Below are 22,344 nucleotides of genomic sequence, written 5' to 3'. Positions count from 1 at the left end.
ACCTTAATGTTATTCTTTGAGATTATTGAATATTTGGGTACACTAGTATTCTGTATATTTATGCATCATGCTATTCTTGATATTATTGACTAACAAGGATGAAGGATTACTATTGAATTTGTTGCTTTTAAAGAATAATATGTAGAATAAGTTTGAAGCTGGGGGGATCAAAATGGAAATTATTTCAGTTGTCTTTCTCCCAAGTTTGGCTAGTGAGAATGCATTAATAAGATCTTTTGTTGCCTTTCCGTTTGCATAGCAGAGGACACACGAAGTGGGTCCTTATGGTGCCCTTTTGTTCTGACACTTGCACCATATCATTTTTGTAACATAAGATGGATAAAAGCTTTAATTATAGGCTAGGTTTTGACTTATTTTTTCTTTTTAAATAATTTATGTTGGTGTATAACATGGATGCACCTCTTTTATGTAAAGTTTAATTAGTGAAGCATTTTTTTTAGTGTAGATTATTTCTTTTATATAAATAATAAAATGTAATTTGAATAATTCCCTGAATATGCAACTCTTTAGTTGAACTAAAGTCAGTCCTAGTTTACTTTCGGATTGATCTCTTTCATATCGATATGTCAGTCTCAGTGCATTAGTTCACTGGAATTATCTTAGGCATCTCTTAAGAGTTACACTCAGTTTAGTGAGTCACTTGTATCTTAGGAATAGACTCTCACTTGCCTTCAGTTGGGAGAGTTAACTCTCAACTACCTTTGGTTAGGAAAGTTAACTCTCAATCACTTTTAGTTAGAGTTTTATCCATCTTTGGCCTAAAGAGGACACATGCAATTATTTTCGTTAGAGTGAATTAGATTAGATTGATGCTTTTCATATACTTTGAAATCGTTTCAGTGCAATACTGTTGAATTGTCAAAGTTCTTTTTAGTGAGGTTTTTGTGTTCATGAGATGCTTGGTTGAATTCAAATGTGCACTTGTCATGGTATTAGAGCCATGTGTTGTACTGTTATCCTCAAGGTTCGTCTCATTAGATTTCCTTTCCTTCCTCCTGAATACTCTTTAAATGTAGCACCATCACACTGTTCAATTCATGCCCTTTTGCCGCTTTGTTGGCTACCGATAGATATCTCCATGTTCCTACCTTTGTTTATCTTTATACTTTTTAATCTTTTCAGTTACTATTCAATTAATGGAATTTGACTGGACATTTTAAAATCTTTTCCCAATGTCCAATTACTATTGGAAGGAATATATTCTGTGCTGCTTGATGCTCTTTGAAATCACTTGGAGTTATTTGCCTCAAAGAACATTTTTCAGGAGAATGTTGTAATTTTTATAAATATGCTTCGGAGTTTCCAAGATGCTGAAGAATATTTTGTGCTATGTCAGCTCCATTGGTAGTGATTTTACAAGCCTTCCACATTGCACAGATTTTTTGGAGATTTGTCCATTTTTGGGAGCTTAATAGTGGTGGTATTAATTTCTGAAAATTCTTCTAGTAGAACAGATATTTTTGCAGGTTCTCAGATAAGATCTGAATCATCCTTGTTTCCGAAACTTAAGAGAACCATAACTAGTATGCCACAGAGCATATATCAAAAACTCGAAAGTACTAGCTCATAAGTTATTCCTGAAACTGAGCAAATCTTGAATATAGTTGCCTGCAGCTTGGTGTGAGCACTTGTTGTGAGACCTTGCTATGGACAAAAGCCAAGCTGTAGCTATGCTTCCTTGGGTGCCAAAAATTCTGTAAACATACAAAACACACTGTAAAAATGTGCTTTTTGGGTGCCAAAAATTGATCCAGCATTATTCATTAATGAAATAAAAGTAGATACATCAATGGTGATCAAATTTCGATGGGTAATTTTATAGTATCAGTCATGAGCTTCAACATGTTCCCAAAGGATTCATTATAGAATAGAACTTGAAAGAGAGGTCCACAACAGTTGCAGTATTAATGTACATGTGTGAAAACCAAGCATCTTTATTAAGTTCATTATATTTTTTTTCTATATTGTTGAACTGTATGTTTAGTGGCATTACTTGGAATTGAGGTTGACTCTTATGTATTAAACCCTAGATCTTATGTATTAAACCCTAGATCTTAATTTCATCTTTAGGTCGACTTAGAGATTGAATTTCCCGCCAATTTCTTGGGGTTAAGCATTATAATATCATAGGATTATGCTCTCGAAATTTCAGGGAAAAAGCCGGGGACCATGTGCACTTTGCACATGGTCCGACCAACTTTTCACCAAATTTTCAGGGTCGTTAGATATGATGATATTAGAGTGAATCCCAAAGTTACAGATGATTTCGAGATGTTTTGATATGCGAAATTGGGCCTTAAAGGTCGAAATAAGACATAATTAGGGTTTATGATTAAATGATTTATTGGAGGAATAAAATAAAAGGGGCACACTTAGGGTAAAGGGCCCAATTTTATGATGTATGAAGTGATGAAATAGGACTTTAGATTTAATTAAATTAATTAATTAAATGATTAAAGGGAAATTACCTACAAAACCCGGGGACACGTCCCCTACTTGAAAACCCTCGTCCTAGTCCCGGGGACGTTTCGGGGACTTGGGGACTGCTAGGGGACGTCCCCCCCCCCGTCCCCAAATTGCCAGAATTTTGAGGGGATGTCCCCGAAATAGGGGGACAGCTTCCCTAGCTGTGGGGGACGTCCGTACGTCCCGGGGACGGCTGGGGACGGATTGAGGACGTCCCAGCCATCCCGGGGACGGCTAGATGTCCCCCACATCTAGGGCTAGGAAAAAATATTAAAATAAAAAAAGTCGTATTTTCATTTTTTTTAATGATGTTTTTTGCGTAATTGAGGGAGTGAAATATCTCATGAAGGGTTTTTTGCCAACAGAAAAATAACACCCGACGCCTAAATAAAATAATAAAAGTATTTTTGGCCTCGCGGGGCGCTGCCCCTCGACCCCGCCCTGTATCGCGACATGGAGCGCGCAAGGGGCGCTGCCCCTTGACCCCAACTTGGGGGCGCTGCCCCCAAACCCCGTCGAAAAATATTGGGGGAAACTGCGCTGATGGAAGTAGTGAAAATTTAACCTCCGAGTCTGATTAGGCTCCATTATGTATGTTATTTCTTTAATATCTATTATGATATGCATATTGACAATGTGAATGAATTGAAATTCTGAATTATGAGTGCATATTGAGTATTGAGTCTATTGATAATGTTGTATGTTTGATGTTTGCATTTTAAAATGTTTTCATAGTATCATACACATGCTATATCCATGTTTTCATATGAATATAATGTATAGATGCATGCTTTATCCATGTTTTCATATGAACATTTAGAATTTTCCTATATATTTTAAATTTTCCCTATATTTTATATAGCCGTCCCCTTTGCCATCCCCCCCCCATCCCCAAATTTGGCAAAAAAATTTGCCGTCCCGGAAACTCGTCCCCCCGTCCCGGAAACTTGGGGTAACGTAGGAAATTACAATGCAAGATGCAAACACACTAAGTCGGATGCTAAGCTAAGTGTGGAATTATACCACCCTAGCAAGGGTGTACAATTTACGACACTACAGTATGTTATCTTTTAATATCACATGCATATTGACAATAAATTCTAATTTTTGAATTATGAATGGCTGCATATTGTACTATTGAGTATTGACAATGAATCTTGAACACAAATGTTGTATGTTAAAACTAAAGGTTCTATAATGTTTTCATATGCATGCTATATCCCAAGTCACCACGTTCGAATTTGAATTCGAGTTCAACAATCATAAAATTCGAATGAAGTTCGGTAAGGGCAAAAAAATCGAAAAAAAATTCGGCATTAAATTCACCTTATATAATTTTTTTTATAAATATAAGCAATAAATAGAAAATGATTAATGTTATCGGCTTCGGCCCATTACCAATAAAAAAAAAACATTGTAAAATAAAATTAAAAATAAAAAAAATAAAATTACTCCTTATTTCTGGATCTTATGATCCCGGGCTAGACTGGAGGTTTTCTTGACTCCGTTCCTTCCTACCGGTGCCCGCATTGAACGAAGTTGTATTTATTTTTATATTAATAAAATGCTTTGGCTATGGCCTTTTACCTAGCAAAAAAATAAAATAAATAGAAAAATGAGTAATAAAATAATATTAGTATACTAATATATTTAAATATACTAAAAAAATTAAACATAAAAGAAAAATTAATAATTAATGTTTAAAAATTTAATTTAAAATATTATTAATATATAAAAATATATTAAAGAATAAATATATTATAGTAATAATAATTTTAGTTTAAATATTTTAAAATATTAAGTTTTAACATATCGAATAATAAACAAAATTAAATAACCAATATAAACCAAAGTATAAATAATTTTAATTTAATTTGAAAAAAGCAAAAAATTAAAATAAGAACAAAACTTAAAAACTTAATAACCCTCTCGTGAAAAGGCTTTACAAATTGATATGGTGGAAAAATGGATGCATACCGCTAATCTCCCGAAAGCGAATTTAATGCAGAATTATTTATCGGTAATCTATGCTCACAATGAAGTTTTAACCATTCGGAATTATTTTACTGCGAATCTCTTGGGTAGCGCAAGGCGACGACGATTGTGGAGCTTTTCTTCCTTCGACAGAGCTTTCTCCTGGGTAGCACAAGGCGACGACGACTGCGGAGATTTTCTTCCTTCGACAAAGCTTTCTTCCCCCATCGTCTAGACATTTAAAATTTTTTTTTTAGTAGAACAAATCGTCCTTTTTGCCGTACCGAATATATGACGAATTTCAACAAATTTTTCTTAATGTTTTGAAATTCGCCAAATGCGGTGACTTAGCCTATATCCATGTTTTCAGACGAATGTAATGTATATATGCATGCTTTATCCATGTTTTCATATGAACATTAAAAATTTCCCTATATTTTATATAGCAACCCCCTTTGCCGTCACCAAAATTGGCCAAAAACATCGCCGTCCCGGAACCTCATCCTCTAGTCCCCTGCCATCATTAGCCCGAAAACTCGGGGTTATATAGCTTTTTATTGAATAAATTTATTTTATAGTCAGCAAGGAACTTCCTCTTCCGCTTTTTTATTATTACATTAGAAAATAAACCAAGTTATAAATTTTTTAGGGCAGGGCTGTTGCTGGGCCCAGCTTTTAGGCTAGGGTTTAGGGCATACAGGGGACCGAGGGCCTAAGTTTGGGGACAATTGGGGGATGACAATGGGGTGGAGGTAGGGGGACGATGCTGAAATACATACAGTACTTGAAAAATAGTTATGAAAAGATGTATAAGAATTATAAATGAAACCTTGACAAACCAGTAAAACTACTAAACAGTAAATTTTAAGCATTGAAGTTTAACTAAAGTCATAAACACATTGCAATGATAGCATTGAACATTTGAATTTTGAAACTAACATTAACAATTTAACAATGGAAATGTTGAATTCAAAAATTCGTAATGATGATTACAATGACAAATGTTCAAAATAACAAAATGGAGTAAGTGAGGCCTCTATCCTCAAACTTCTTATCATTAGAACCTTTGTACTCCATATGCTCAAGCTCCTCCAAATTATTACCAACCAGCCTTGCTTGTGTAGCATTTTGATCAACCGAGATGTTGGACTTTCTTTTTACGTAAGGCTCTTGTGGTCAATGAGACACAAGGCACTATGTACAACCACAAGCTTCTTTGGTCTCCTAGAGGTAAGCTTGTTCCTCTTAAGGGAGAGGGTGAAGGTATAAGTAGACTAGTTACTTTCAGCAACATAAGAACTAGGAACTTGAGATAGCAAATGAATGGCTAGAAGGTAGTCAAAGAAGTCGGCCCATGCATAGTCCACAAAATTGGCTTCTCCTGTGCTATAGTTTCTCTATCTGTCTTGGCCACCATTGAATATCCCCTTAGAGTGGCAAACTTTGTCCACTAAGCTAAGTCACAAAATACAGCGATTTTCATGGATGAGGTTCGAATTTAATCGAATTTCAAACTTTCATTAAAAAATCGTTCAAATTCAGCCATAAATTTGTACGGCCAGGGCGTCGTTTTTTAGTTAAAATTTAAAAGGCATTTTTCTAGGGTTTCTGAAATGCGTTTAGGGTTTATTTGAAAACTTTTGGCAGATTTTTTCTATAAAGCGTTGCTATCTGCCTCGAAACACACAACTCAGTTGGTCGATTCACGGGTATCTACTGGCTCGCGGGTGTTTGCAACTACAACTGGGTTGCCGTTGGATTTTCACTGGTGTCGTGGGTATCTACTGGGTCGCCGTCGGATTTTTGCAGGTGTCTGCAACAAGGGTCGCCATTGGATTTTTGCGGGTGTTGGCAACAAGGGTCGCCGTCAGATTTTCGCGGGTGTCTGCATACTTATAATTTATTAGAAGTATACATATATTTAAAAATAAACAAAATTATATGAGGCGAATTTTATTCGATTTTTTTTTTGAATTTTTCCCTTGTCGAATTTCATCCGAATATCATGGCTGTCGAATTCGAATTTGAACCTTGTGACTTAGCCACTAAGTACAATGAGGTTGGCCTTTATAGGATCATACATCTTTTGGATGCCCTTCAAGAACTTTATCTAAACCTCAACATCATGTATGGGTATGGGTGTAACTCTACTAGGCCTTTACATGTACCACTTGTGGTTCAACCCATAGACATCCATGTGCACGAGAGTGTTGAGCTTCTACCATCTTTGATGAATGATTGGTTGAATGTGCTCATTGTAGAATGCTAATGTGGGGTCTTTCGCTTGCAAAACAGGCTTCATTTGGTCCAACATAGAATCAATGCACTCAATACACCTCTCTAAGGCTGGGTGCATTGACATACCCATATCTAATCATCTGGAAGATTGGAGTAATGGTGGAGACCATATTTTGCATCACCCCCAAAAACATCACTCTTCACTACATCCTTCACCCTCTTCCCTTGCTTTGTCTTGGACTTGGGCCACCAATTTCATTGCTGTCATAACCATTATTTGCAATGCCTCTTGCAACTAGTCCCTACAAGTTTCAAGAATTCTTTTAGAGAAGTTCCCAAAGAGTGCATGTGAAGTGTCGTGGTTGTTGTAGGCACTAAAATTATTTCTATTAACATTGACATTAATTCATTATCATTTATTATCCACATTAAATACTATTTATCATTTATTTTATCATTACTACTATTTTGCATTTATTAATTTAATTACATAATATTTTATTATTCAATTAAATGAGAGATTATAATCTCTAATTAAAATTTCCTTTTTCATCTCATCAATGAACTCATCATTCAAATTAGCAATGTCCTCATCGAATTTTTTTATTAAATAAATTAAATAATTCATAATAATCTTCTCACTAGTTAACTCCTTCAATTTAGAAACTCCTTTTCTCACAAGTTAACTTCATCTTTGAATGGTATTTTATTCTTCTCATTTATCCATTTTTTAAATCAAATAATTTGTTATTATCCTCTCATGGATTTGAAATGGCAATTTTCCATTTAACGATTAAGTTGACTGCACAACCTTGAGCTCATCATTGTCATCCTCATCCCCTAGTTGATTTTTCCACAACAAGTCCATAGATAGGATTATTTCATCATTTTTATATAGTCTCACTCTTTATACAAGTCTATTTGCCAAAATCTTCAATGAGTCAAATTCAATTATCATCAATCAAACCAATGTTTTGCTACATTCCAATAGGCAGATCAATGAACACTTTTTTGTGGTTTGCAATGAGGTGTTAAATTAGAAATTTGGTTTGATTTCTTTTTTATGTTTTTCAATCTTTGTATTTTCTTATTTTTCAATTTCATTGTATGTAGTTGCAAATGAACATCTGCACATCTCTAGCATCATTGACAGCTGGTTTGATCCAATCAATCTTTTCCATGCCCTTGAGTGCATTATTCATGGCATGCACACAACAAGGAGTCTGCCAAATTTGTCTATATGTCGTTTCAATTAATTTCCCCACAACTTTGCACACATGGGCCGCATCTGTCACTATGGAATACATTATGCGGTCCAACCTCCTCAGTAGGATCCTTGAGGATTTGAAACTGAAAATTGGCGTCCTTGCGATGCCTTGAACAATTGACAGTCTTAAGAAAATAAAGGCACTTTGTACATGTAACCATGATATTGATTAGTGGATGATGCCCAATGCCCATCCACCCATCCATGACTATGCTACTTCCTCTTGTAAGTTAATATTCCTTCATTTCCTCCATCAAAATATTTATCTTGGAATAGTTCTTATCCAAGGTTTTGGTCCTCAATTTTGTCTCCCATAGTGGCACATATGATGGTCATGCCCTTGTATCTTTGCCACCATGTCTTTATAATAAGGAGAGTGGGCCACATGGAATGAAATGCCGTTGGCAAAGAAGAATTTGCCAAGGGCACCATGTGGTTCATCCTTTAATTACACATGGAATAATTCTGCTCGTGGGTTTGGAACATCATTTGTCATCTTGTATACCCCCCAATGTTTGTTGCCCCGGAAGTAGAAGAAATTGGCATATGAGCAACTAGCCTCTATAAAGTAGTAGAAATAGAACTTGTTCCCTGAAGACTCCTCGACCATAGAGACAAAGAAGCAAATGTAGGTGTAATGTCTTCACTACTTAGACCATCTTGTAACCTACTTATCTCAGCTCTATAGTTCAGTCTTCTGGTCAACTTCTCACATATTTCTACACCTTTATTTCGGATATGTAGCAGGTTGGTGGGCATTAACTCTAGTAATACTGCCCTAAATTTCAAAGTTGCAAAAGTGGTACTTATGCAACCTAGTGCCCTCAGATGCCCCAGGTTTCACTTGTAATTTTGTTACAAATTGTCTTAGAGAAGGCTTAGGATTAAAATGACCCCCTAGCATGTTTTGATGTTACTGTGGAATGGCAATTAATGTTTGCACTGGCAATGCAACTAGTGGTTTGGGTTTCAGTCACCCCTCATTGCTTCTGCACTTTCATCAAGATTAGGTGCACAATTGGATTCTTTTTCAATTTTAGTTTCAACTTCTTGTCGAGGCTCAACCTCATCCTCACTCATGCCATGAGAACTTATAGTGATACTGCAATAAACGATTTAAAATTTAAAAGTTCATAGTTTTAAAGTTCAAATTCAAACTATGCATAATGCAAGGGATCAAGATTTATTGTAGCAGAGCTAAGACGTGTTGAAAAATCTGCAAGATGGCCTCCAAGATGCACATAATCAATATAAGTTGCATGCTAAGCAGAATAGAGTTGAGTGTACTTTTGAGGTAAATGATATGTGGTTTATTTGAGATTTCAGCCCTATAGATAGTCTACTCTTAAAAAGAATCGAGTTAAGAAACTTAAGCCACGATTTTATGGTCCGTTCGAGATCACAAGGAGAGTTGGAAAAGTGGCTTATAAGTTGGAGCTACCAAAGGGAAGCGAGGTGCATGATGTATTTCATGTTTCTTATCTTAAGAAGGCATTTGGTCACAACGTGGTTGCTTCTATTAAGTTGCCTTCCTCCAATCAAGAAGGGAAACTTATCTTGAATCCTGAGGTCAGTGATTGAATTTAGAAAATGTAAATTGAGGAATAGAAGTGTCAAAGAGTATTTGGTGAAATGGAGAGATCTTTCACTCGAGGATGCTACACGGGAAGGAGAGTAGATTTTGGAGCATCTTGATTTGCAATTGCATGGGGACAAGCAATTTTGGGGAGAGGCGACTATAATGTCCCCTTCTTGCACGTGAGTGATTGTTTAGTTATTAGCGTATTTTTCAAAGTTCTCATGTAAGCTAATTGGCATTGGAAAGGGGAAAATAATTAAGTTGTCAGAAAGTTACTTTTAACATTTTAATTGATAGCTTAGATTTAATTATTTATACAAAGGCTTTTTAAGTGTCTAGATAAAGCGTTGCTAGGCTCAAGGTGATGAAAAGTGGTCACAAGGAAAAATATTTGAAAAAAAAACAATAAAAAAGAAAAGAGCAACCAAAAAACAAAAAAGATTTTTTTGGAAAAGGCAACAGAAAAAGTACAATGGTTTTTTTTGAAAAAGCCAAATTGAAAAAGCAAAAATAGCTTAATCCTAAAATAGCTCTGAAAATGTTATAAAACGAGGTTGGGTCTTGAGAAGAAGGCTTACTAGTTATTTATTATTTTCTTTTGCTCTAATTTAGAACATGAGCAATTCATATCTCTTTTAGACGAAAATCCTCTTGGAATACCAGTTTTAGGGATGAAAACTGCCCTAGCTGTAAAAGGTGATTTCACCCTAAGATCACATTTGTGCTGCAAGTTGAGTTCTTTCTGAATGTTTGGTAAAATGGAAATATTTGATGTATTTTGAGGAGTTTTGATTGCTAAATGTTACTGATGGAATTTGTTGAAGATTTTATGATGCCAATCCATAAAAAGGGTGAACATTGGTGATTTCGGTGGGTTTTTATAAGATTTGTACTTGCTGTACCAACAACATTAATCCCTATTTAAGACCTGCAATTAGTCTGATTTCTATGTCAGTCTGATATCAATCAGTTTAAGCATCTAAAGGTGATTACATAGTATTTTCAGTATGCATCAGTTCTGATTTTTGACAGTGTGACAGCAGTACAGATTTGTATCAACACCATATCAACCTCTTGCTTCAGCTTGCAATGTATACTTTAGCTGGGTTGATGAACACACATTTTGGATATGATATTTCATGCTCATTTTGAGTCTTTTAGACTAATTTATGTTATTGTAGCATTCTGATTTTGTAATCAGAATATTATATCAGACCTGTTCCAGCAGTATAACAATCATTTATGCTATTCTGTAGTGCATCCATGCTTGTCTTGTAAACCCCAGATGGTAGTACCATCAGGGGTATATATTTGTTTGCATTCTATCTTGTAAAATTGGATGGTTATTGTCAGTTGATATGCATATCATTTTGATAGGCATTGATTGGTTCATCGTTAGACCCAATGTATTTTATCAGCCCATTTTGACATTGAACAAGTTGGTTTAATCAATCATTTTGGTTCGAACCAGCTTAGACATTCTGCTAGTTTCTTGCATCAACACACATTGTCTGCTGAAGAAGTGTTGATTGAGGGTGTCTGTGCTGCTTGTGTGCTTTGATTAGCTCGCTGTCATTTCATTTTGTTTGCATACATTTTAGTTAGTAGTGTGGTCGAAGCACCCTATGCTCTCATCTTGCCCCCTCCTAAATCAGAGTGATCAAAAAGTGTAAAGGCATTGCATATGCATTTTATATCCTAAAGTTCCAAAAAAAAAGTAGGGCGGTTTATTGCATAAAATGCTCCTATCACTTTGGATGGTTAGGACCTAAACACCATTGAGGATTTCATCTCTTAGTTCAATAAAATAGACAAGGCCAACCAATTAAATTGAAAAGATGAAATTTTGAATTGTTGTGACAAAGCCCTTGGGCTGATTAGCATCCCAATTTCTTTGAATTGCAAGGTTACATTTGTGACTTAGAGAATCTTGTGGAAGCTTACAAAATAGTTGAAGAAGATAGATTCTTGTTGAGTACACAATTTGGAGAATGTCCTTATCAGTTTGGATGCTTAGAACATAGTTTTAAAACTCGTGGACTCGCCACGGACTCGCGAGTCCATGGGAGCCACGAGTCGACTCGCCAAGGACTCGCGAGGCGAGTCCTGGCGAGTCCATCTGAAAGACTCGCGAGTCTTTTGCATGGACTCGCGAGTCTTTCAGATGGACTCGTGCGACCCAGAGAAAATGTCATGCAAGCTTTAAAATTGAGTTTAACATGTGAAAAAATTAGGTCTCTCCGTCAGGATTCATATATGGAATATAACATTTAAGTATAAGAGAAGGAAATGTCACTTATACTTTAAGTTATATTCCATATATACTGTCAGGATGTTTGAGAGTGGTTTCGGACCTCCAGGAGTTATAATGCAAAATCTAGTTTTTGGAGGATTCTTCAATTTTCCAGACTTAGTTAGATTTCAGGATCAGGAAGACATTCCAGACTTAGCCAAATTTCAGGGCATTTGAAGATCAAGATGACATTCCAGACTTTAAGTTATATTCCATATATACTGTCAGGATGTTTGAGAGTGGTTTCGAACCTCCAGGAGTTATAATGCAAAATCTAGTTTTTGGAGGATTCTTCAATTTTCCAGACTTAGTCAAATTTTAGGATCTTTCGGCGATGCCCCTTGACCCCAACTTGGGGGCGTTGCCCCAAAACCCCCGTCGAAAAATATGGGGGGAAATTGCGCCGATGGAAGTAGGGAAAATTTAACCTCCGAGTCTGATTAGGCTCCATATAAAAGCATAATTAGCATTGAAGAAATCTTGGTATTATACATTTTAGAGTTGAAAGTTTGAAACTATGAGTATGTGACATGTGTAATGTTTCAATTATGGCTCTTATGTTCTCTAAATGCATTAATTTCTTTATGTTTTTTTGTAAAACTACGGTTTTTTTTTTTGCCGAGTCCTTGCCGAGTCTTTCACGAGTCCGAGTCCGAGTCCAAATTTTTGGTTTGCCGAGTTTGTGGCGAGTCCGAGTTTTTCAACTATGGCTTAGAACTTAAACACCATTGAGAATTTCATCTATCAATTCAAGCTAATTAGGGTTCTACTAAAGGATTGTTAGATTGAGAAGAAAAATGGCCAACTAATCATGGTGGTTCCTTGTAAGTTGAGAGACCCGTATTTTGTTTATGCCTACATGGATTGTTTGGATGCCAAGTTTACGATGCCCTTGTTTGATACTTTCCATGAGCAATTGACACGAGAGCAAGAAAAACTCAAAAAGCTATTACAGATGGGCACACTTCCTTTGTATAATAAAAATTGAGCATATGTAGCACATTATTAGAAGAGTTTAAGTAGACTAAGCTACCATCCATATTCGGAAGGCTAATGGATAGTCAAGCCAAAGGAGATGTTTTAGATTCCTCTTTCCTCGATAGAGAAAACTGGAGCCAAAGACATGCGCAATGTGCAAGTGCCAATGTGGCTTTGAGTTGACATTCTACAAGCCGAAAAAACTAGTAGTTGCACTAGAGAAGCAGAACTTCAAGTAGGACAAAGAACTTGATACTCACAATCTTCTTCAAGTGGCAAGAAATTAGTTGCCTTTGCTACATCAACTTCGAGTTTTGTATTTGCACATTTGATACAACTCAAATTTTTCCTACATGAGATTTGATTATTGACTTAGGGGCTACTCACCATATGGCCAAGTCAAAATCCCACTTTTGTCATTCAATCATTGTAATATTGACACTGTAACACTAACAAAACATTGTTGTTAGTTATTCTTCTTGAGATGTGTTGAGGTAAATAATGGAAAGTTTCAAAGGTTTCCTATTCATCAACACATCCACAAAACCTTTTGTTCAAATATGAGATCACAAACTGTTGAGGTTTGAAAGACCATTTGGTTATTTCCAGCTTAGTGGTTTGTCTCAATTGTAAAATTTTGAAAGCTTTAAGCCTACACCACCATCTTTTATTAAAACTTTTGTAGGCTTGCATGCCCACCAGTTTTGTTTTCTTGACTAGACTAAATTAGTCCTTGTCTTCTTTTGAAGATGATGACAAATTTGATGATGAGTTTGAGGGGTTACCTTGATCTTCCTCTACTAGTTGAGTCATAAGCTCTAGTACCTCTAGCTAGTTGGAAGACACAATTTCATGGAGCTCATGTTGCATTTATTGCTTGAGTCACTCAAACTTCATCTTCCAAGGTGGTTAGGGATTTGCTATAGCTTATAATGAAGAGTGCTCCTTGATTTGCTAATCTTCACAAAAAATAAAGATGATCCATACATATTACAAATGGGTTCACAAGCCCAAATTTCTTGTAGCATGAAAATTTGATACCGTTTTACTAGCTTTTACTAAGGTTGGTTTTCTACATCTAGGATCTCTATTCGAGTTGAGGGAGACAATTCTAAAAGAGGGGATAGACTTCTAATTTCACCTTGCTTACCTTGCTACCATAAACTAAACTTAAGGGGGGATGTTGGTGTATAACATATATACAACATTTATATATTATGTTTACCTAGTTGAGCTTTATTTAATACCCTAAGCTAGATAATTTGATATTATGCAAGTAATTAATTGTAATGTGGATAATTCATTGAATATCCATGTCGTTAGTTGATTTAAATCAGTTCTATCTATCACTAATTGAATTATTACTATCACATTGACATAATGCAATGTAGATGCTTTAGTTCTTGAAGTTCATCTTTGATAATCATTTTGGAGTTACACTAAGTTCATCTTAGTTACTTGTTTCTCAGGGTGTTAAAAACAGAGGCAAATTGAAAGTAGATTGTAATCTTGCATCACCATGAAATGTTTAAGGATCATCAGAATTTTTATAAATTTAAATGCCACCTGCTGACATTGATCTTGTTACTTTTGATCATGAAATTAAAAGAAATCTAAACTTTTCTTATAAATCTCTCCGTAGAAGATTTGGTTACATGCTCGAGATTAATGTGAATGGGCATGCAGATAATTAGGAGCAGTAATGTGCACATTAATATTCCTTGTAAGATTAGCTATATATTAGTTCAATTCTTCAAGCCAAAGTGGGCTATCTTCTTGTCCATGTGTCAATTTCTCTTGCATTTTTTCTGTAATAACTAATAAATGTTCTATGCTATGAATTGTGAGGTTTGATACTAATGAATATCCCAAACATCTAGTTAGAATATTACCAAATGTAGTTCCCAGCAGTTTGATTAATGGTTGCTTTTGCTGAGAAAATTGCTTCAGAGTAATAGTTGGAAATTACAAGAGACTTCTTTTTATCTAGACACTACTTGGTATAATGTCAGAATTTGAACTTTCGATTGGATTTGGTGTGGTGGAGAGCTCTAATAACAAAAATGTACTTGTGGGTATAGTTTTAAAACTCACCAAGTACTTGCCATAAAACTTGTTGGCGATTGTTTTAATAACTCATGATTGTTTTCTATGAAAAGTTCGGGGTTTTTTTAGGGAAACAGTTGCCCAAATCAATTAAAAATTTGATATTTTAGTTGTTATTTTTTTTATGGTTTTAGCATTTTAGGTAGCATGCGATTGGCGATTTAGGGAACATGATTGGTGATTTAAGGCACATAATTTGGGATGCAAACCGTTGAATTTATGGCACATGTTTGGTGATGCTATAATTTTCTTGCTTGAAATTAGAAATTTAAAACTAACTGCAAGTTTATATGAATTTCTGTAAAGTTGTTCGTAATAAAATTACAGTTTGCAAGCTTAAATGACTTGTAAGTTAGAGGAAATTTTATGATTTTTTGTAATTTTGTTCATAATAGATGTTACAGAAATTTGCCACTATAGGTAGGGAGGGTGGGAAGAACTTATTGCAAGTTCAAACAACTTGCAAGTGGTAATTTTAATTTTCACAGTTTAATATCCTTTGCTTCCTTTCTATGCTGAAGCCTGAAAGTGTTGAATTTTCTAATAATGTTTATAATACATATTACATTTGAACTTGCAAGCTGTAATTTGAATTTTAACAGTTTAATTATTAATACTCTTGTCATAGTCATAGTCATAGTCTTTTAATATCCTTCCCTTTTTTTTTAATCTAATCTTTTGTCTTTCAGAGTCACCTCTAGATTTTCAAAATACACTTCTTCCTTTGACTTTACTCATTTTTATGTCATGGATTCTAAATGTTTGAAAAGTGCTTTTTATTCTGAATTTTCTTCTTTTACATTACAGCATTGAGCAGCTTTTCTTCACAACTTTTGTTCTTGAGTTTGAATAGCCTTATTCAAGAAATTCTTAGGGGTTAGAATCTCACTTTATAACTAACATTGTAATATCCAAAATCATTCAAGAGCTAATAAAAAATTGTTTTCATTGTAGTCTTCAAGCTCCTTTGCAACTTAGTTTTTCATATTGTTCTTTCCTCTCTTCCCACACCCTGGCAAAACAGTGTAGTGGTTGCAGATTGACAGTGAGGATTGACTATAGCGGGTAATAGCATTTTTTATTGAAACACAGGAAATTGATGGTTCTTTGTTGTCTGTTTAGTATTATCAATAAATTGCTTTTTGTGTCCCCAGTTTTACAAATCATAATAAATTTTAAAATTGAATATTTGAAAATACGTTGTTATATGCATTGATTAATAATTTAAATTTTAATGAATCTTAATCATTGAATGGTTCCAGATCGTAACTTTTTTGGAATGTAAAACAAGCTAAATATACTAATTTTCAATTTTAGGTCCTGATTTAATGTTCATAGAACATCAATAATGTTAATATCTGTGTAAATTGGCCTTTTGCTGATAACTTTTCGTCTAGCAGTGCATTCTTACAAAAGTTGCAAAAAGTTTTATCTTATTTCTATTGACATTTTTTCTGTTTTGTCAAGAACAACAATTACTGAATTGTTTGTATTGTTTTGCATTTACTTTTGCTAAACACTGGTAAGAAGGGCAATTTTTTAAATTTTATTTTTAAGTTTTGCTTATTTTGTCTTCAAATGTGATTTAAAATATCTGTTATCCAGCTTTGAAATGTAACTTGACATCCAAGCCAATTTATTATTCAAGTTTTAATGAATCTTAATCATTGAATGATTCCAGTTTGCAACTTTTTTGGAATGTAAAACAAGCTAAATATTCTAATTTTCAATTGTAGGTCCAGGTTTAATGTCGATGGAACATCAATAATTTTAATTTCTGCGTAAATTTGCCATTTACCGACAACTTTTCTTTTACCAGTTCATGCTTACAAAGGTTGCAAAAAGTTTTATCTTCTTTCTAGTTACATTTTTTCTGTTTTGTTAAGAACAACAATTACTGAATTGTTTGCATTATATTGTATATACTTTTGCTGAACACTGGGAAGATGGGTGATTTTTTTAATTTTATTTCTACTTATTTTGTCTTTAAATGTAATTTTATAAATCTTTTGTCCAGCTTTGAGATGTAACTTGACTTCCAAGTCATCAAATATTGCAGGAGAAACAAAAATCTTTACGCACAGATGATGGAAGGGCTGTTGTGCCTCAGCCATTTGGACAATCTGTCATGTCACAGATTTCTTCTTGGAGAGAGAGAGCTAACTCTGCTTGTCTTGGGCGTATTCCTTCTGGTCATTCTGCTGTTTCTTCAAGTTCCATGGAAAGACAAGATAATTCATCAGATTCTTCAAGGATTGCTCAAGTTAGTTCACATTCACAAATGAACACTGAAAAGGAAAAAATCAAATCAAAAGATGATGAAAATGATAGAGGAAGAGAGAGAGCAAAGGACTTGGAATATGCAAGTTTCAGGAGCAAAGATTTAGGGCACAAGGAATGGAAGCCGCGAGAAAGAGAAAATGAAAGAGAGAGAGAAAGAAATGGAGAAATGGCAACCGAAAGAGATAGGGATAGGAGAATTTCATCAAGGAGACATGAAGAACACAACAGCCATGAACAAAGACCACGTAGAGACAGCAGAGAAGACAGGAGGCATCATTTCTCTCATTCACCAACACAACATGCAAGCCGATCGAATTTCTCTTCGATGCGGATAAGTAACTATGATCATCATCATTATCGGATGCGTTCCCCTGATTTTGATCAAAACCGACATGTACAAATGATGTCAGGAGTAGAAGCATCTGGGGGTAGTCGTCGCAGGGATACAGTCTCTCCCAGGGGGAGATCCAGCGACTGTTTAATAGATGACAAAGGACACAGAAAACTGAAGAAAAGTTACAGTGAAATATATGTTAGAGACATATGCAAAGACGAAGAATCCAGTTGCAGGAGTTCTGGAGGCAGGAGCTCAGCAGAATTAAATATTTGCATTCAAACTCAGCAGGTTAGTGATTTGTCTGCTTCAGTTCAGTTTGATCAAGACTCCAAAGAGTACAATCCATTGTCTCCCAAGGAGTCCCAGGTAACTGAAAGGTTCTTTTTTCCAGAACCAACAGTTGCTGAACGAAATGATAAGACAACAAAATCTTCTGAGCAGTCACATATCAAGCAAATCACCAAACCAAAGTCTCCCGAGCTGACTTCTGATGACCAATGTATCCCCTCAGTAGAGGATCTTCAGGAACCACCAGACCTCGATGTACCTGATCTGGAACTTGCTTTAGGAGCAAAACTGTCATCTCCAAAGCCAGCTGTCAGGCCTTTGTTTGTTCAGTTGCATGATAAAAGTTATACTCAACAACAGTCTCCTAGTCCGACAACGAGTGAAGATGGTTCGTCTCTCTCTCTTTCACTTACATTTCCTTTGCCCTCAAAAGAACAAGCTGTCAAATCTGCACTGAAAGAGAGTGAATCATTGTGTGATAATGGTACGGCATATACTTCCTTGTTGCTCTTTGGCAGCAGTGTAGATTCTAATAGAAAGTAGTGGTTCAGTTTAATGACCCTGTAAATTAGTTATACACACCACATGTATTCTAGAGACTCTCTGTATTTAGGTAGCATATGGCAATATATCTAAGACAATCTTTCGTTCTTGTCAACTCATAACTCCATTTGCTGGTAGTGATACTGCATGGGTTGCATGAAACATTACATCTCTCTCTCTCTCTCCCATTCCCTCTTCTGTCCCTTTCACACATCCTGTCACACACAAATCAAAGCATCCATTCTTTAAAATTTATTGTTTATCCTTATACGACTAGATATATTGGTCCAAATCATTTTGTATATATAAAAGAGCAGGTTCAAGAATTCCAGGCATAGAGACAAGGTTGAGGAGTAATTTTGTACATAAATATTAGCATCTTCATGTTTATCTTGTATATACTTGTTCTTGAGAAATTTTTATATGATACTGATTGAAGATAACATTTTTAAATATTTTCTTTACTCCATACGCACTGTATACTTCTGAGTCTCTGACTTATCGTATATGTCGAGGTATCAGGAAAGCTAAACTGATCTAACTTCAATTCCAACATATATCTGGAATGGGCAGAGGAAAAGTATAAGTACACATTTATATTGCTGTTTTAGCATTGTATCTGAGATCTCCAGACGGAAGATGCCCTCTGTAAATAATCTGAACTTACTACAGTGATTTATGAAGTGTACTAAAACATTGGTGTTGAAAAAAATGTGAATTAAATTTGTGATATGTTTGTATGGCTCTTTAGATTTCAATTCCAGAGGAGTTTAGTGGGAATCTTGTCTTTCATTCTTAGCCATTAAAATTGTAAAGGCTGTTTTATGAGTTAAAGATATATTCAAAAAAATTCCCTTGAAATTTTACAAGCAATTTTATGTGCAACACATGTTAAAGATCATTACAGATTGAAGTAGCAATAATTCATCTTTCAAATAGATAGATGCCTTGTTTCACAAGTCAAAGTCAAACATGAAGTCATTATTTGCTGTAATACATGTTGTCATGTTTCGTATCATGAATACACTGCTAAAATTTCTGCAAATATCTTCTGATGAGTCTATAGTAACAAGAAATTCTTCCAATTTTTGATGGTATGGCTATTCTTTAACATACAAAAGGGCACCTCCAATACATGTTAAAACTGGCAATTGGACCTATAGGTACAATGGACATGTCTTAGTTTGTGATTATAATAATTTTTTTTTTGAAGAGAATTTTGTCATGGTTAAATTTTCAATGACATAAAAGATGATACAAATGTATGGGCATTGGCACCTCAAAGGGAAGTCACATATTTCCTCAACATAAATAGTAAATTATAAATTATATACTAATTGAAGAGAATAAACACACCTGGAGAATAATATAGATCTAAAAATAGTTATGTTGATGGCCAAATTGACATGTGAAGCAGAATAAATTTTATTCCACCTCTTTTGAAAAGATAATAGATTTGAGTTCCAAGGTCTTTGTAGTTAGGTTGGTATTGGACAATTTAGGGTGCAATTTTCGTTTGGGTCACAATGGTGTTGTAACTTAGTGTCCAATTTTGGTTTGTCTGTTTAAGGGGCTTGTTTATGGTTTGAACAAGTTTCTCTTTTAAATAATGTTTTTCTTTGTGATTTTTCTTTTTCTTTTTTAAAAGTTATATTCTATTCAAATCTAAAAGATGGTAAAAAAACAAAACAAAAGATATTATTAGATTAATAAGATCTAAACTAATGAATGATATTAATTTTAAAGTTTTAATCTTTGTGTCTAAAAAAAATTGAATAATTAATTTTGTAATCTACAATATTATGATGTTAATAAGAGATAAACTAATGAATGACTCGATCTTAAAATTTCAGTCTTTATGCCAAAAAATTTGAAAAATTGATTTTAAAACTACAATATTATGATCACCATTCGTTCAACCAGCAATAAAGCAAGTGCAGTCAGTTTATTATTGTATTTCATAAAAAATAATGTAAATTTCAACAACATAATTATACCTTTTCAATTTAATGTTTTCAAATTTCATAAATTCCAAGGCATAATAATAAATAAGTGTTTTGCCATTTTAAAGAAAAACTACACTTAAATAAGATATTATCTTTATTAATTTCAGTAAGATTGATTACACCAAAATTGAACTTTCTTCCCCAATGTTAGAAAAATGATTTAATTAATGCTGTATCTTACAAAACAACTATGTGAAGGGCCAACCCTTTTTACAATATATGATACTTCCTTTTATAGAGAAAAAAAGGGAGCTAAAAATATCGAGTGTTCATGCACAATTTGTAGTATATGTTTCTATTTTTATTACTTTTAAAAGTTATTCTTCAATTTCAATCTACAACAGATAATAATGTGATGATCAAAATTTCGACTATCATTTGGCCACATTTGAAATATGGGAACCACTTTAAAGGCGAGTGGGACCCATTTTACATCAGGCCTGTATTGAACTACAAATAATATATAAATCAAAATGATTAAGTGTTTCAACGTGCTAAAAAGAAATAAAAAGAAATAGAAAGTTTGGCTTGGTATTTTCTTTTTGGCCTTTTGCCTTCGCTTGTAATCGTTGAAGGATTTCAAACATTTTTCCAAAATGGCTTAATCAACACCATGCAACTAATCGCTTAGAGTCTTCATACATTTTCTAAGAAAAATCAAGCTGGCTATTCATATTCATACTCTTGAATATGTAGTCATATGAAAATGGTGGTATATGAACGTATCCATTGCCTGTGATTTTACAATAAATTTCGCTCAGTATCATGTGAGGAAGTTTCTACAGTGAAATGTGAGCGTTCATAGTGAAAATGAAAAAGTTATTAAAATTTCGACAGATATTTTAATTTGATTTGGCTGCTAAGAATAAACTGCGACATGAACGCTGATTGACAAGTCAAGTCTAAATTGTGTAAAAATGCAATGGGTGGTGGGTGATTGCTCACAATTTTATATAAAATATAATAACGAGTGGAATGTTATCAAACTTTTCCCTGACTGTAAATGGTAATTTTTTGTAATAATTGCCCTTGTAACCATTATAAGTGTGATGTAAGAAATAACAAATAAAAATAGCATCTGCACGTCATTCCAGCCTTCACTGCACTTGCAATAGTGAAGGTTTGAAGATGTTCTCTGTTCCGCTGGGAACAGAAAGTATTAATTATGAGCACTGGAAATTAGTTTCTTATTTGTAGGACTGCAGTTTCATTTTGAAGATGCAAAACATTATGTTGGTTATTATATATATTTTCTTCCAGCTACAACTATTACTTTATGGAGTTGCAAAACTTCTTTGTTGGACATGCCTCTGAACTGTAACATTATTGTTTTTGGACAGCCTGTATATCTATCATGTATGCATGAAATTCAATGGTTAATGAAAAGAATAGCTGCTATAACAGTATTGGTGTTTAGTTCCTATGTTAAATCTCTTATCCTTTATGTATCTGCAATATATTAGATGTGATTCTCTATTAAAGATGAGATATTTCACTTTAGGGAACTCTCAAAAGCATTGAAAGTGTGATAGTGGGTGAGAGACAAGACAATGTTGTTGAAGAAGTATTTTCGTGGAGTGAAGGTGTATAACTCCTATCACAGCTTTGTATGGCACCAATGAAAATCACTAAGCAAAATTCAGTCCCAGTGTGACTTTTTTTGTTTCATATATGCACAATTTTGTTAGCCAATCTTCCAATTTGCTCCATTCCAACCTTGTCCCTCTATCAATTCCAGCCGCGTGGGTGGGAAATGAGGATGTAATTGGACTATTAGAGTTAAGTTCTCTCTTTTGAGATGATGGAAGCTTAATTTTGTTTGTGTTTCGATTTGAAAGATTATTAGATTAATATGTCATTGATAATCAATAAAATTTGACTATGATTGAATGAAAAATGAATGCATATTAAATCTCAATAAATTAAATTCGATTGTGATTGAATGAAAAATGAATGCTTATTAAA

At 34.3% G+C, this 22,344-nt stretch overlaps 1 protein-coding gene across 8 annotated transcripts in view; it reads left to right on the top strand.

Annotated features, from left to right (window-relative positions):
* The window catches only part of LOC131050096 (uncharacterized), a 56,659-nt gene extending 37,554 nt beyond the window's left edge, over positions 1–19,105 (top strand). For 4 of the 8 annotated variants that reach the window (XM_057984243.2, XM_057984242.2, XM_059220002.1 and 1 more), the window contains one exon: positions 16,982–18,699. In XM_057984243.2, coding sequence (XP_057840226.2) covers positions 16,982–18,373 — 1,392 coding nt within the window. In that variant the 3' untranslated portion in view covers positions 18,374–18,699. Of the gene's footprint in view, positions 1–16,658; positions 16,758–16,981; positions 18,700–18,895 lie in introns of those variants that run through there. The other 4 variants (XR_009106850.2, XM_057984246.2, XM_057984245.2 and 1 more) reach the window with 4 other exon arrangements.
* The last annotated feature ends 3,239 nt before the right edge of the window (positions 19,106–22,344 follow it).

Source organism: Cryptomeria japonica, chromosome 4 (assembly GCF_030272615.1).
Source record: "Cryptomeria japonica chromosome 4, Sugi_1.0, whole genome shotgun sequence".
Taxonomy (NCBI): domain Eukaryota; kingdom Viridiplantae; phylum Streptophyta; class Pinopsida; order Cupressales; family Cupressaceae; genus Cryptomeria; species Cryptomeria japonica.
The sequence above is the reverse complement of the archived record's forward strand: the minus strand, read 5'-3'. Positions and strand labels throughout refer to the sequence as shown.